Below are 16,943 nucleotides of genomic sequence, written 5' to 3'. Positions count from 1 at the left end.
GAGCAGCCGCGTGTGAAATTGACACTCTCTGTGGTATGAGCCCCATGTTTGCCTCGCAACGCAGACGAAGAGCCCTTAGAAACGGGACGCGATCCATCTCCTCTGTATGTGCTGCCTTGTGCTCACCCTTGATTTTAATTTCTCGCTCGTGTTTCTGACCTAGAATGATCGAGGCTCGGGCCCTGACAGGACCGTGAACGTTCGGCCAGCTTGATTTGGCCACCTGGCAAGAGCAATGGTGATGAGGGCCTTCGTCCTGTTGGCTGTCTTTGCAGAAGCCTCTGCGAGATCTTGCACTCCAAATAAAGCAGGTATGCTCTGGTGCTAGCCCATTTTCCTGGAAAGGAACTTTTCCTGACACTTCCCTTCGCAGAGTTCATAGCCCTGGGCTTCTATTGTTAGGAAAATGCGATACTGTAGCCAAGTAGAAGCACTTAAGCACCCCAACGCCCATCCGGTTTTTCCCACAGAAAGTACAAATCTATTGGGTGAAGTTACACTTTTTAAAAATTAGAGGCTGCTAAATAGATGAACAAATAGAGATAAAATCTTCACATTTTCTTCCCATTTTCTGTTTGACTACTACTTTTCTGTCCTGTGCCATAAATTACTGTTTCATAGCATTGTGCATAAATGGACATTTTAAATTTTATATGCTCATTTCATGGGATTTTCATATACATATGAAACCAGATTGAATGGATTGGAAATATATATATATTTTTTGGAAATATAAATATATATATGAAAATACATTTAATCTGGTTTCAAAAATACATTCCTTAATATAGGTTAAAGCTTAAAAGTGGACCAATTTTGAATACATATTAAGAATAATGCAGATATTACACAGAGGTTTCAAAAACTGTAAAAGTGGAACTTCAGTGACTGAAGTTGGGGGAAAACTTTCGTCACAGCTCATGAAGAATAGTGGGGAAAGTATTTTTAACTAACTGCTTTGCATGCTCAGCTGTAACAGGAGCCCACCATATGTAGATATTACCAGATCTGATTTCAGACCATGTCTTTCCTCTTTCCAGATGTCATTCTTGTGTTTTGTTATCCGAAAACAATCATCACCAAAATCCCAGAGTGTCCCTATGGATGGGAAGTGCACCAGCTGGCGCTCGGTGGGCTGTGTTACAATGGGGTCCACGAAGGAGGTTACTACCAATTTGTAATCCCAGATTTGTCACCTAAAAACAAGTCCTATTGTGGAACCCAGTCCGAGGTAAGACCAGGCCACACGTGGAGGAGTTGCTAAGAGGAGGCAACTGGGAGGAGGCCACACGTGGAGGAGTTGCTAAGAGGAGGCAACTGGGCCCAAGAATGAGACATCTTCTGTCCACCCTTAAAAAGATTCAGAATTCACCACTTTCTTTTGAAGAGTCAGTCCCAACTCCCAAATTTCCTGAGATATTAGTGTTATTTAAATTCTTTTCTTCTGTCTAGTTTAGGTGACTCTTTGGATTTAAATTTTATTCTCCTAATTCACTGCCTGAGCAGCTAAGCCACCTTCCGTGAGTAGAACAAAGTACATTTCCCACCTCCACCTCACTTGGAGCTCTGAACACATGCTCATGGCTGCCATCCTTCCTGAGTTGGATGGGTGAGCCATCCTCTGCCCGAGACTTGGAAGTGGTGACAAAGGGGTGCATGTGGAAGGCATCTTAGGGACTTCCCTGGTGGTCCAGCGGTTAAGACTGTGCTTCCACTGCAGGGGGCACGGGTTCAATCCCTGGTCGGGGAAATAAGATCCCACATGCCACGTGGCATGGCCAAAAAAAAACAAAAAGATAATGGAAGGCATCTTAAAGGAGTGACCAAAGTATAACACAACCCATAATTGGGTCTTGTGAAGTACCCAGGACAGGTAATCAGAATTAAAAGGAACCACAGACATCCTCTCACCGAGTATCCTTATGGGATGGAGGAGAAATCTGAGACCTCCCAGCAAAGCCACTAGTTCGGGGCCACAGAACCAGTAGTGATATACTCATGAAGGGAACCTAGGTCTTCTGACGCTCTGGCTGACGTCTAGAACTCCTACGGCCTTGACTGAAGGAGATGGTACATCTATCGGGTCTCAGCTCCTGGGGCTACCTCCTCTTCCTAAAGGTCCCACAAGGATTCAGGGATTTAGGGAGAAGAGTCATGGGCATGATTAACAAAAATATCATGTCTTTGAATATCCTGGTAAAATGAACTAGAAATCATCCGTGCAGTCTTAGGCAGATCACTTCTCAAGTGAATGTTCAAGATCCCTTTTAATTCTAATATTCGGTGATTTTAAAGTCCAACAAGTCAGAGGAAAGAATCTCAGAAATAGTGCTCATGATTGGAAGAAGGAAAGAGCAAAGAACCAGGCAGTAATGTTCTAGAGATGGGAGGTTGGTGAAGGTGTCACATAAGATTACTTGGACAGGGGAAAGTAAATTAAAAGTTGATGTTGGGAGATAGAGGTTCCTGAGCCAGTCCATTTCGGTCAGAAGCCCAATGGGTATATGGATTTTTTTTAAGTGTACAACATTCAACTTAGATTATTATAAACAATCTTGGACTGCCCTGGTGGCACAGTGGTTAAGAATCCACCTGCCAATTCAGGGGACACAGGTTCGAGCCCTGGTCCAGGAAGATCCCACATGCCGCGGAGCAACTAAGCCCGTGTGCCACAACTACTGAACCCGCGTGCCTAGAGCCCTTGCTCCACAACAAGAGAAACCACCACAATGAGAAGCCCGCTCCCGCTCGCCACAACTAGAGAAAGCCCGCATGCAGCAACGAAGACCCAACACAGACAAAAATAAATACATAAAATAAATAAATTTATAAAAAAAAAACAAACAATCTTGAACAGACTTAAGGTCTCTTTACAAAAATTATCAGCTCACCGACAAACAAGAGTGGGTGCTATATCAATGGCAGACATTCATGCCTCCCCATTGGGCTTTTTTCTGAACCATCTTCAATCATTTATCCAAGAGGCCTCATTCACATCATGGGGGTACAGGGCCACCCTAACCGCCTTCTTTCTTTCTCCAGTACAAGCCCCCCATCTACCACTTCTACAGCCACATTGTTTCCAACGACAGCACCGTGATCGTAAAGAACCAGCCTGTGAACTACTCTTTTTCCTGCACTTACCACTCCACCTACTTGGTGAACCAGGCTGCCTTTGACCAGAGGTAAGCTGCTCCGCGAGCGGAGGGCTGGCTGCCTTGCGTGTGTTCTGCAGTCCCTGTCAACCAGGCATGTTTCAGTCCTTATGCAAAATTCTCTCCCCTTTTCAGAGTGGCCACTGTTCATGTGAAGAACGGGAGCATGGGCACATTTGAAAGCCAGTTGTCTCTCAACTTCTACACTGTAAGTGGTCTCCAGGTCTCCACTGCTACCCTGGGGCCTTTCTAGGAGATGATGGGATGCTTCCTCAGCATTCGTTCTCCTCTAAGCTGTATGCAGACCCCCATTCTTGAATTTGAATTGAGACGTAAGCTTTGGCCTAGCTTTAAGCCTCTTTAAAGACTAGATGCAGCAGACATTCAGATTCATAGACTGGAGGGAAGAAAGGAAAGGTGCCACGGAGAAAAAAGGGCAATCTTCCCATTTCACAGATGAGAAAATTGAGATAAGAGAAATCAAAGGTCAATCGGCAGTAAAGACAGCCAAGGTCTAATGCTTAATCAAGATTAGTTTCCACTACAACCCCCTCCAGAGATTCATATTTAGGGTCCAGCTCTTGTTAAAACCTCGGCATAGAGTAGTGAGATTCCTACCTGGGACAGGGCTAAGGGGAGAGGTTGGGGTTGGCTGCCGCCACCTAGTTTTTTGGTCTCCAAAGCCCTTTACTTAGTGGGCCTCCTCTTTGTCTAATTTGGGCATGCTGCCTACGTTGACATCAAAGCTAAAGGCACTAAGAATAAAATGCTCCAGAGAAACTGAATATGCAATGGCCATTAGCCCAGCTGGCCTCCTGTTTAGATGGGGTGCTCTGTTTTTCAGACCCGCAGCTTCCAGTGAGGGGACATGCACATAGGAGATGGCCCAGCTGGCTAAAGGAAAATGCAGGCAGAAATAGAAACCTTTACTTCCAACATTAGAACTGGAAGATAGCCTTAGAGGCCACCATGTACAACCCATTCATTTCGCAAAGGAAACAACTATATTACCTGGAACTCCACTGACCTTGAACTCTTTCAACTTGCTTTACCAGCTCCCTGGAAGCTATTAATCTTGCTGAACTTAGAAGGTGAGAGCTAGAAGGGATCCTAGAATAACCTAGTCCATTTTACAGCTGAGGATCTGAAACCCAGTGAGGAAATGATCTGTCCAAGATCCCACAGCTGGTCCAGAGCAGTACCCAGTCTGGAACAAGGTCCCCTAACATTGGTCTCCAAGGCAAACTTACTATGCAGGGAATGAAGCTTAAGTTTCATGACCCCTCACTTCCACAGGCCCTTTTCAAGGCCCTGTGTCTAATTTTGTATTCAAAGTTTTGATTCTTTTAATTAAAGAGGGCTCTCTAAATAAGCTTCAAGGTCCCACAAAACCTAGATCTGCCCCAGGCTACACACCACTAGTGGTTAAGTCCCGAGAAAAGGAAATTCCATACAATCCCTTGACCTATAATCAGGGGGGTTAAAACAGCGTGGATCACCAGGGTGATGAAAGGATGGCAAAACCACTGTAGTAACCGATGAAGGTTATCCAGAGAGGAAAATAAGCTTCACACATTGACAACAGACTCAAGGGACATCCTGATGACAGGCTGTCTTTACTACTGAGTCCCTGTCTGGAAATACATGATTGTTGCTTTAACCAGATAAAATTATAGATATGACCCTATGAAGGTTTTACAACAGTTGGAAATGGAGAGGCACCACGATTGTCAAAAGTCATCATCCACCATCAGTTAGGTGCAGCTAAGTTTCAGACAGAAATATCAAATCCTATAACTTTTTTAAGAAAAAACAAAAATTAGTAAGCATGTCCTCAGCATCACCCAGGCCATCCTCTGGGCTAGACAGACTGCTTCCTTGAACTGGTAGAAATGAGACTAAGGCCTTCCCTAGGGCCCACCAAGACCCTTATAGGACAAACAAACCTTGGCAACGAGGGGGCTCTGAGGTTATAACCGAGACTTTGGTACTGATTAACATTCCCACAATGGGCTCGGTTTCCTGTGCCTTACCCATGAGGTTGGTATTTTTCTTCTCCTCCCTTCTTCTGCTTTGAGGGCATTCTTGTGTGTTTCTGAAGCAACAGCTGCTAGCTGCATATATTTCCATCAAATTACCAGAGACCGAGCTGTGCCCTGCATGGCACAATAGAATCAATGCTCTGCTAGTTGCTTAGGATTCTGAGAGCTCCAAATGCCAGGCTCCAAAACCACCAGTTCTACTCAGCACGCTTCCTCTCTTCTCTCTCTACCCCCTTCCACTCAATTCTGCCAACGGTCCGTGGTTGGTATTCTTGGTAAAGTTATTTTGACTCCCAATCCAAAATAAAGGAAGGTAGTCAACTTGTAGAAGTAGCCTAGCATTGTGGTTAAGAAAATAGGCCTTGACATCAGACCACTGGTTTGAAGCCTGTTTCCACCATTTGCTAGTTGTGTGACCTCGGACAAGTTAGTTAACCTCTCTGGGCCTCCGCCTATGCATTTGTTAAGTGGGGATAATAATAGCACTTATCTGAGCGGTTTGTTATGAGGGTTAAATGAAATAATCCTTATAAAACCCTTTGCACAGCGCCTGGCGCAAAGTAAATGCCTGAGGAAGTAGTCATTCTCACAATTGTGAACTTTGACCTTGTTTAAAGTGGAAACTGAGAACTCCCAGCACCAGCACTGTTATCTTTATAGGGTTGAACATCAATGTCAGAGTGGGATTAGGTTGACTTCTATTCAATCAAAATGGTATTGACTATTCCTTTTAGTTAGACAGAAACAAATGCCAAAGCTTGGGATGGAACGAAGGCAAGCAATAGAGACCAAAATCATAGACTTCCAGAGTCAGAACAAACCTCAGAGGTGATTAATCTTGACCTTCCACCCAATGCCCAAAACCCTTCTGCAAGGCTGCTGAGGGATGGGTTCCCCACCTCTTCCAAGGGCAATGGCAAGTTGGACCTTCTCATGTTAGGTCAGCATGTGAAATTTGATGTCATGAAATCTGACATTCCGAACTCTGGCCCACTGGTCCTGGTTCTGTCCTCTGAAATGATACTACATGTTACTGATGGTCCTTCAACTAGCTCAAGCTTGTCTTTCCCAAACTAAACATCGTCCCATTCTTGGTGGTCCATTCATCATCCTAGTGACTCTTTTCTCTGTATGATTTCCTGGGTTAATGCCCCTATTAAAAGGCAGAGCCCAGAATTTGCCAAAATAAACTGTCCAGGTACTAAAGGGTGAAGCTATCTGGACATAGGTCCCTAATTTTCATGTTACAAAGAAAGTAGGGGGAAATCACACTGAGTATTGCCTCACTGTCAGGTGAGAAGTGGAGAAACTGACCCTTAAAAGCGTTTTGCTTCAGAAATTGGAATAAGGGTGCAGATTCTGTGCTCCACTATGTAACATAATCAGGAAGCTTCCCCTGCAAGTGGAGGTATTATTCCAATATTCCAATTCTTGTTTCCCGGGAGATGGAGCCAGGAGAAGCACCTCTGGCTACACTGGGGACAGCAGTCTATGATTTTGGTCTCTATATAGTGCAGTCTCCTGGACATACATGTGATGTCCTCATCCCTTCTAAGATGGCACCAGCATCCTAGGAGGTACAGCCTCTCTGGTCCCGGCGGGTCTCACTGTGGTCTCATGTACCTGTGCCTTTGGGTTGTTCCTCCCCCCTTCCATCCCGATTCATCTGCTTCTGTCAGACCCAGCTGCTCAGTCTGACAGATCATAATGCCCAGTGTCAATTTCCTTCCAAAGAATGCCAAGTTCTCCATTAAGAAAGAAGCGCCTTTTATCCTGGAGACCTCCGAAATTGGTTCAGATCTGTTTGCAGGAGTTGAAGCCAAAGGGTTAAGCATTAGGTAAGTGTGTGTTCTTAATGTTTGTATTTATAAATACAAAGAAGAGAAAAACAAACAAACAAAAACAGCCCAGAGGCTTTTTAATCACCCAAAGTTTCTAGGCATACAACTCCCTAGCTCACAGTGATGCGTTTTGTTTCATTTCCAGGTTTAAAGTGGTTGTGAACAGCTGTTGGGCCACACCTTCGGCTGATTTCATGTATCCCTTGCAGTGGCAGCTGATTAACAAGGGGTAGGTACGGCTCTCTGGACCACAGGGCTGAGAGGTGGGGCTAGGTAGATCCAGGACTGCTCTGGCTTGGGACAGCTTGGAAGGAAGAGGTGGAGCCTGTTAGGGTCACATCAGTGACTTCCTCTGTACTTCCAGACTGAGTACTGATACCAGGAATCACTTACATAGTGCTTTCTAGGTACCAGGTTCTGTTCTGAGAGCTTTATCATATATTAACTCATTTGCCTTACAACAGGTAGGTATTATTACTATCATCCCCATTTTCCAGATGAGAAAACTGAGGCACAGGAGGGGTTAAGTAATATCACATAGTTAGTGTATGTGTGTGTTTATGGGGAAGTGGGCAGGTTGGGTTCACATCCAATCATCATGGGGAAGTGGGCAGGCTGGGTTCAAATCCAATCAATCTGACATCAGAACCCTGATGAGAACTAACTTAGATATCCACGTAAAAAGCTTAGTACATAGTACCTAGCTGGTATTCAATCAATTTTAATAATATCATTGTTTTTATTTACTAATAATTTCATAGGTAACGGGGAGTTCTTAAAATTTGGAGTAGAGGACTAAAGTAATGGGATTAGAGTATAGAAATGTGATTCTGGAAATCACACATAGGGTGGTTAGAAACAGAACATGGGAGGTAGAAAGACCAGATTAGAGGCTGTGGCAGCTCTAGAGCCAAAGGTGATAAGACCTGAATCAAGGTTGTAGCCAAGTGAATGGAAAGAAGGTCATCCAACGTCACCCAAGGGAGGGAGAAGCAATAAAAATTTAGCAACCAATTGGATATGGTAGAGGGAAGGACAGGGTACAATGTCTAAGGAACATGTGACAAAGAATGCTTTCTGCTGTTGCACCGTGAATTGTGAAGATGAGAAATTGTTTGTCGTAGGCTCCTAGGGAAGAGGGGTTCTGGATAAGGGAGTTTGGATTCTCCTTGAGTTCAGGGATGACATATTGACCTTGAGATGACAATTGTCTAGAAGCACTTAGAATTGTAACTTTGGAAAACAAAGGAGAGGATGAGTTAGACTAGAGGTGCAGGCGTCATCCACACAGCAAACAGTAAACCCAGAAGAGGCCATTCCCCAAACCAAAGCAGACCAGGTACACTGGACCCATCAGGGCTGAGTAAACACTGCCGCCAGGGACAAAGATGATAAGATAACAAAGGTGAAGCCACTTTGGATCTTTATCTATTTTTATTTAACAAACACTTATACAGCCCTTACAACATACCAGGCATTACTCTAGGTAGGTGCTTTACTAATACTAATTTATTTCAATTTCACTACACTTCCTATAGAGTAGGTAGTATAACAATCACTATTTTATAGATGAGGAAACTGAGGCACAGAGAAGTTCAGAAACTTACCCAGAGTCTAAGCTAGTAAAGGGATGGATGATCTGGGCAGCGTTATCTCTTGATAACACAGGGTAGGACACGCCAGCAAGGCCCACACCCAAGCAACCCATCTTCCTGCAGAGATGGGAGCTTAGTTTGGGTCTTTATTTCACATCTGTCCTTGAATGATTCATTTAGGTTCTGTTGATGATGGTGAAAATCAAATGACCTCAGGGAGATTCTGAAATAAACTACTGACCTACAGGGACCTTGAAATTACTAAGAGGCATTGGGAACCTCTCTCAAACAATAGCCACACAAGGGCAAATGCTTCTGCCACACCATGGAATCATCTCCTCAGATAATTCTAGTGTTCCTGCTCACCTAGTGGATGTGTAATACGGCAGAAAAGGGAATGCATGTGACTTTGGGGTAGTCGCTACAAGCGGTCCTCAAACCCTAGTGTGCACAGGAATTCCTTTGGGTATCTGCTACACATGCAGACACGTTGTAAACCTACAACATCAGAAGGTCCCTGGGTGAACTCTGGGACTCTGCATTTAAGCACAGCCAAATTAAAGACACCCTGACCTAGTTGCAAATACTGCCTAACTGAAATGGCCCCTTGAGGTTGGAGATAATTGCACGAAGACCAGTGCCAAAGGGGAGAATTAGAAAGGCCGCTCCCATAACCTCCCAGATGGTTTTGGCTCACACCAGGCCCTTTGGAAGGAAAAGCCAGTTTTCAAGAATGCCTGGAGAGATTAGAATAGGAATTTTGATCTCAGGTGGGGAAGTGATGATGGTGTGAAAGCCTCCCTGTGGGCGTTCCACAATCCCGAGATACCTGTCACGGAGGGACAGGTGCCACAGCCAGAGCCAAGAGGCAGCAGTGCCAGGGCATCTAGGCCTGCCTGTTACTTGCCTCCTTCCTGCCACCAGCAAAGCTCTGCTTTACATTGTTCCCACTGTCTGACACCATACCTGGACACTCCAGCAGCCAGGAACTATTTTAAGGACTTAGTCTTGAGTTCGTACAAGGGTCTCGGGTTTAATGACCGAATGATTCTTCAAGAGTCTTGTTTCACAGCTCAGAAGATGCCCCTAGCTCTTGTCACTGCTCAGAGGCCACCACCAACAGATCCCAGCTTCTGGCCCTGGTCCAGATATAAGGCACAGTTTTCATGGCTTGTTTCACTCACTCTCAGAGTTAACACCCCCTCCTTCCTACCTCTAATTTGGCCCCTAATGTCTGGTTCTGATGGACTGGGATGGGGGAGGGTCCACCATGAAGTTTCCCTGGGGCGGCTGCACTGCTCCCTAGTGTGTGTGTTGAGTTGGAAGGACGATAGAGTCAGAGAAACACGCCAGGCGGGGCATGAACTTCGGGTTCCACTGCGGTGCTGTCCACTGGTCTTAAGCTTTTGAACCCAGAGACCTTTGTTCCGAAGAGGACAGGCTCTGGTGCTCATCGTCACCTGCATACAGGCCCTCACACTCTGTGGGTCTCGCTGTGCATTCCCCAGAACCACTGTGTCTGTTCCCAACCTGGCTGAATGTCTGGCACTTAAGTAGGGAATCCATATGTGTTTGGTAAATGAAAAAGTATTGTGCTTAAACCAGGCTTTCCCAATCTCGACAATGTTGACTTTTGGGGCTGGATCATTCTTTGTTGTGGGGTCTGTCCTGTTCCCTGTAGGGCATTCTGCAGCATCCCTGGTCTCTACCCTCTAGGTGTCAGGGGTATCTTCCCCCCAGTCATGACAACCACATGCCAAATTTCCCCTGGGGGGCAAAATGGCCCCCAGGTGAGAACAATTGGTTTCGACAAATGCCCATCTATGTCATTATTTTTTCTTTTACTGCAGTTGTACATTTGGGACTTTGAAACTTCCCAAATATTACATTCTCATTATAGAAAATTTAAAAAAAAACAAAACATAAAGGTGAAAGAAGAAAACAAAAACTGTCTATGATAGCCAGTGTTAACATTTAAATGGTATCCTTCCAGCCATTGTTTTCTGTGCTCATATTAAAAATATCTTTACAAAGGTAATTATATAATAGAATAGATATGGCGCTGCTTAAATAGTACAATGTAAATTCAAATTCCCGGTGGCAAAACCTCACAATACACACACAGCAATATGTTGGGTGTGATCTGGGCGTAGGCGGCTGTGAGAGCACTTTGGGAATTGCCGTTCCCAGCACCACCATCTTTATTTTGGACATATGCTGGGAGTCTTTACGTATCCCAGTCCTCCGGAGGACGTTGTCTGGGGGATTTCATTTCTTGGGGAAGGAGGTGTGGTGACTTCCAGATGTGTGGCTTCTCGTAAGTTGCTCCACCCTTGCTGTATTCTATCTGTAGAATGGGGATGGTCACAGCCATCTCATAGCTCCTCCAACTGACCCCAAAGAAATGAGGATAAGTGAGGTGCTGCCACAGTGCTTCAGAAGGATAACGTGCTGTGTAAAAGCCCAGGGGAGGTCGTGCGTGACTTTGCCTCAGGCGCCCTTGCTGGAGTTCATGAGATGACCTTGTCTCTCCCCCTTCCCTCCCCCGACCCCGTGTGCTCCAGCTGCCCTACGGATGAAACAGTCCTCGTGCATGAGAATGGGAAAGACCACAGGGCAACCTTCCAATTCAATGCTTTCCGGTTCCAGAACATCCCCAAATTGTCCAAGGTGTGGTTACACTGTGAGACTTTCATCTGTGACAGTGAGAAGCTCTCCTGCCCGGTGGTGAGCCATCCTTCCCGGAATGAGACTATTACCTGCGGCTGTGAGGGTGACGGGACGGTATTTGAGAAGCTGTATTTTTCCCTGGGAAATTGTCAACAGACCAGTGTAGATGTGTGTGAGGACATACTGGAGGAAAGGCTGCTGAGGGTAGGGCAGACGTTCCAGGCGTGTCTGCCCCGCCACGAACAAGCTACATGGTCTGGCCCAGGTCACTTAACCCCAGAGCCTGGTTTTCTCCTCTTTAAAGATAGAGTGGTGATGAGTAATGGCGGCCCTTCTCTTTTCAGAGAGCAATGTTAGGGAAAATGAAAGAAACAACAGACATGGAGATGCTTTGAAAAAGTTAATAGGACAAGGGAGATTCAAAATTCAGCTGGTAGCAATAGGCTCTGGATGGAAGTCGAAGGTAGGTATTTTTAGCTCTTGACTTACCAGCCTGAACGTCCATCTCGGAGACTTAAGATGGACGAGAGAGATGTTGCAGGAATTTGCGACATGAGGTCACAGCTGTTCCCACCACGTGAGAGGAAGGGCCCAGCTTCCCAGACATGTTTAGTAGCTCATGCAGGACGGTCAGCTTCCCCTCCACCTCCTCCACCAAGAAGTTGCTGCAGGATCAATCAACATGCATAATGAATTCAGGTGGAAGACGATTTTCCATTGCGACCAGGTGAGAACCTGGTCCTTAGAGCAGTGGTTCCAAAGTGTGGTCCACACTGCTTCAGCATCACCTGGGAACTTGTTAGGGATGCAAATTCTCAGCCCCCCACCCCACCCCCTGGCCCCAGACCACCTGATTCAGACACCCTGGGCGGACCCAGCAATCTGTGTTTTAACAAGCTCTTCAAGGGGCGCGCATGTTTGAGAACCACTGCCTTGAAGATCTAAAAGTGTTAAATTCCAAACTGTTACCTCCTCCAGTCTATTTGGACCGGAGACCTCAGTGAGGAAGGACACAGTGTTTCTGAAGAGGGTACCTGCTCGCATTGCCTATAGTAACCAACAGAAATAAGATGATAATCTCTATTTCTGTTGATTCATTGGGCTAGACAGTGGTCACTTATGAGCAAAAACAGAGAAAGGGAAGGGAGTAGAGAAACATTTAACTGTTCATGAAAGGATTATTATTGGCACTACATTTTAAAAAGAAAATGAACCAGAACACATTTTGTGGGTATCCACGTCTCAAATCACAGAGATGAGAGTAACTATGGGTAAAAGCCTTACTTCTCATCAAAAGAAACAGAGTCAGTTCCTCCCACACGCAATGTGGATTTGTTCCAGCTTGAAGAGTTAAGGCCGGAAAGATTTCTTCCTTTTCTCAAGTTGGAGAAGCAATGAAATACATCTCTCTGGGTTATAAAAGCAATAAGGGAACTAATGTCTGAGGCCTGGGGAATTTTGACTCCATCAACTTTGTGACTTCTTAAAAAAAAATCTCTTTTCTCTCCTGTGTTTGTTTCTCATCCCACCTCTCCCCTCGGCTTCTCCTGGGTCTCCAGACTTGTGACAAACGAAAACGCCTCCTCCGGGACCAGACTGGGGGCGTCCTGGTCGTCGAGCTCTCCCTCCGTAGTAAGCTTCTCTGTTTTCCAAATGGTTGCCCTCAAGCTGGGCTGCGTCCACAGGCACGGCCGGTTTGAGCATTTTAACTGAATTGCCAAACCAGCTGTGCCTGTAGACACAACCTTTACCTGCAACGCGTCTCCTCACCTGGGGGGTGGGTAACTCACGCCCGATCAAGGAGGTTTGTTAACTACCCTGAAAAGTTCGGCCTGTGGCCTCAATTCCAATGCCCCCCAGGGACTAGGAAGTGCTGAGCTTCCAGGCACAGTGTGCAGGTGATAATAATAATAGAAAATGAAACGTACTGGGGCATCCAGGGCATGTCAACAAAACTAGTAAAGGAGCTGGGTGGGCCCTGGGGTTTCAGAAATAAAGGAGACCCACACGGGCCCTGTCCTCAAGAATGTACCATCCAGCAAGGAAGGAGATGCTGAATGCTAAGGGAAAGGGAGATTACTGTTAGTGGGGGTGGAAGAGGTAGGGTCTATGGGAATAGATGCGTAGGCAGCTCAGCCTAGTCAGGCTTAGGGAGGACCTCTGCGAGTCATTTTAAGTCTGACCTCAAGAGTGCTGTGACATCAAGGGGGGGCAAGGCCTGGGAGCTTTAGAGGACAGTCACCCAACTTTGGTCAGGAGCCCAACCCCATCTGCTGCCTGATTTTGTATGACCTGTAAGCTAAGGGCAGTTTTTCCTTTTTATGTGGTTGAAAAAAATCAAAGGAAACAATATTTCATAACACACAAAAATTATATGAAATTCAAATTTCATCGTATATACAGAAAGTTTTATTGAAACATAGCCACACTGGTTCATTTAGGGCTTGTCTCCAGCTACTTTCGACAGCATCAAGTAGTTGCAATAGAGAACAAGTGGCCTGCGCAGCTGAAAAAGTTTACTATCACCCACGCTTTTCAGAAAGTTTACCAACCCCTGCCATAGAGAGCCGAGATGAAAATGGTGTGAGATGAAGCCTTTGTCAACCCTGCAAGAAACTTTGTGCTAAAGACAATGGGGAGCGGGTTGGTTTCATCAGGGGAGAATCCAGTCAGGTTTGTGTTTTAGGAACACAGCTCTGAGACTTCTCCCTCTGTGATCTTTTCTTAAACCTTCTGTATTCTCTTTCTTTACTCACTACAGGCAGGGGATCCTCCGGTCTCTATAGCTTCTCAGGTAAGGAAAAGAGACAGCTCTGGGCAATGCTTTTAACAGGCAGATGTGTGTTTTAAAAGAGGCTTACCTTTGGCCCCAGCAAAGCCTTTACCTGAATGAGGTGGAGGGGGATTGGAGGTCGAAAGGTCTCTCTCCAACCAGCCCCTGAGCTCTGAAGGGAGGGAGGGGCTGGGGGCAAGCTGGATGAAGCAGAGCTGGTTCCCCCACCCCCCTACCAAGTCTAAGCAAAGACATCACCAGGTGGTTCCTCTTGGGTTTCTGTGTTCGGAAAACGTGATTTTCAATGATCTGTTCATTCAACAAATATTTCTGAGTCCGTTCTATGACCCTGCCCCTCATGAACTGAGTGACCTTCGGCCATGACCCCACTCCTGCATTCCCCAGTTTCCTCCATGAAATTGGGTTAATAATTGCCCATATCATACACAGAAGTTGTTGTGTGGATTAACTATTACAGCTAAGAGTACTAAACAATGCCCAGCGAGCAACAAACATCCAGTAAAGATCAGCCATAATTACTGACTCTGTACCAGGCACTTTTCTAGGTGGTGCAACTGCTGCAGTGAACAAGGCAGGCAAGGCTCCTGCCCTTCCTGATATGCATGAAGTATGGTGGGTGGGGCTGAATAATGATTTAGACAGCAGCCCGGGAAGCATCTTAGAGGAAGAAGCATTTCAGCTAAGACCCAAGATCTCACCAAATGATGCGAGAAGATGGGTAAGGCAGTTCTATTTATAAACAAACTCACAGATGTAGGATTTGCTCTCACAATTACAGGAAATCATGCAAACCAACTGTTTGAGACTCTCAGATGCACCATCTGGAGTCTACAGTGAAACGCACCGTCACTGTATTATCGAAGTTCAGGTTCCCATCTGTCAGAGGTCCCTATCCTAGGCTTATCTGTTGGGTTCTTTGTACTGATGAAAGTGAGCTATGCAAACCCCAGAGGATGAACAAAATGACTATGTACAAAATGTGCAGAGTTTTATGAAAACCTACTTAACGTCCTTGAGTTGACTCAGTTATGTTGAGTTGACTCTTTTGTCGAGTTCTCCTTGCTCTTTGTCGAACTGTCTCCTTTCCTGTCTGGTCCACAGATGTTCTCTATCACCTCATCGTGATGCTGGGGATTTGTGCTGTGTTCTAAGGGAGAGCCAGGCAGGCAGCTGCAGCTCCTCCACCCAAGACCATCTCCTCTGTCAATGACAAACTCACATTTAGTGTGCTGCCAAAAAGAACAAACAGAAGACCGTATTGTTGGGGAGCAGAGAACAGCGCTTTGCCAAATATGTGTTCAGTGATTTTCGTGAATTTCAGTGATTGTTTTTCTTCGGTGCCCCACTTCCTCTTGTGACTTCCTGTGGCTCTTAGATTCTGCCGTCCCTCCCCTGCAGCCGGCGGAGGAGTCTCCTTTCCCCATAGTCAAGTCGAGACTGCAGCGGACTCCTTTGAAAGCTATTCTAATTTTAAAAGACTAGCACACCCAACCAAGCGCAGCTGAGCATTTTGAGGAGAAGGTAGGGCATAAGCACAAAGTCAGTGCTGAGGACAGAATGCACAGGAACAACCAACTTTGCCGAAGGAGCCTATGTCATTGAGGCTGTGCAATTCCTATCTGAGGACCAGAGCTGAGCCACCAGGCGGGGGTTCTAATCTTTCAAATGATGATGTGGGAATCAGAGTAGAAAACATTCGTTTGCTCAAACCTGAATAATATAAAGGAAAATGATTCTTGAGAGCCCCCAGTGAGTGCTAACCCAACTGGTGTTTTATTATAAGTTTTCTTAAATATGTATAAACATTATATAGGTGTACACTCCTTATTTTTATAGCTGATATATATGTCTAAGATCAAAAGAAAATTACAAATTGAATAGGACTCAAGCTACAAAAAGAGTAAAACTCACATTAGCATTAATTGAACATGATAATATGGCATTGCCTAAATGAAACTGCTGCTTGTAACATGCTTCAGAGGGACTGCCACGACAGGTTCTCTGCAGCTTGGCAACCCCATCCTACTTGTGATGCCCAAGGCTCTCACTATTTCTATTCGCTCTGCTAAGAAATCTTCATTTGTAGAGAATGGTCTGACCTCATTTAGGCTTTACTTCAACATTCAAGCCCATATCTTTTTTTTGTCTCAGTAACCTACGACCATTCGAATGGAACCAACAAAAAATCGGAAACACAAATGCAAATAAAATGAAGACAAATGGCCAGTGAAATCACGTGGTTTCTCATGCTGAGAGCACTGCCACCCCAGTGATCCAGAATATGTTGAGAGTAATGATTTACACGGTCAAGCAAACAAAAACGGAAAGAAGCAGTCCTGGTAGAGAATTGGCAGATCCCTGAAAATGCACTGAGGACCCCGGTTTGAGGCTAGAAGCTGAGATGTGCTAGGAAAAGCCTGAGCTTTAAATTCTGTTCTTTGTCTTGTATAGACTCAATTAGCGGGCTTATCATTGGAAAACACGTCAGTTTGTATCTCTGTATTTAATGTATTTGAGAAGTTTTGAGATCTGTAGTTTGATGGTTCTTTTACAACTGTGTTAATGAACTCAGAAATTAAGCTAGTTCTCAAATCTCTGGAGACACAGAGTGCATGTTTAGCAATAGGCTAGATTAAAATGACTTGTAGCTGAAACTGGTCTCAAAGCTGGTGCTCCAACCAGTTTGGGATCTCTTCTTCCTATAAATTCAGAATTTTTGTAGTCAGGAAGGACAGAAGACGTATTTCATTGGTTCTAGTCAAAAACTCTTAAATAGCATACTCACAGCCATAATCATAAATCCTTGGCTGTCAGAGTAAAACAATGTTGTGTTAGTTTTGCTTTGT

General features: G+C 45.2%; 1 protein-coding gene across 1 annotated transcript; it reads left to right on the top strand.

Moving 5' to 3' along the window:
- Window positions 1–235: 235 nt before the first annotated feature.
- On the top strand, window positions 236–15,248 carry TECTB (tectorin beta). Its single transcript, XM_036829274.1, has 10 exons — window positions 236–311; window positions 1,041–1,231; window positions 3,043–3,185; window positions 3,291–3,363; window positions 6,932–7,035; window positions 7,184–7,267; window positions 11,198–11,360; window positions 12,863–12,935; window positions 14,065–14,097; window positions 15,199–15,248. The coding sequence occupies exons 1-10, from the start codon at window positions 236–238 to the stop codon at window positions 15,246–15,248; spliced, it is 990 nt and encodes a 329-aa protein (XP_036685169.1).
- Window positions 15,249–16,943: the final 1,695 nt, after the last annotated feature.

The sequence above is a fragment of the Balaenoptera musculus genome, chromosome 16, assembly GCF_009873245.2.
Source record: "Balaenoptera musculus isolate JJ_BM4_2016_0621 chromosome 16, mBalMus1.pri.v3, whole genome shotgun sequence".
Taxonomy (NCBI): domain Eukaryota; kingdom Metazoa; phylum Chordata; class Mammalia; order Artiodactyla; family Balaenopteridae; genus Balaenoptera; species Balaenoptera musculus.
This window is presented reverse-complemented; position numbering and strand designations above follow the sequence as displayed.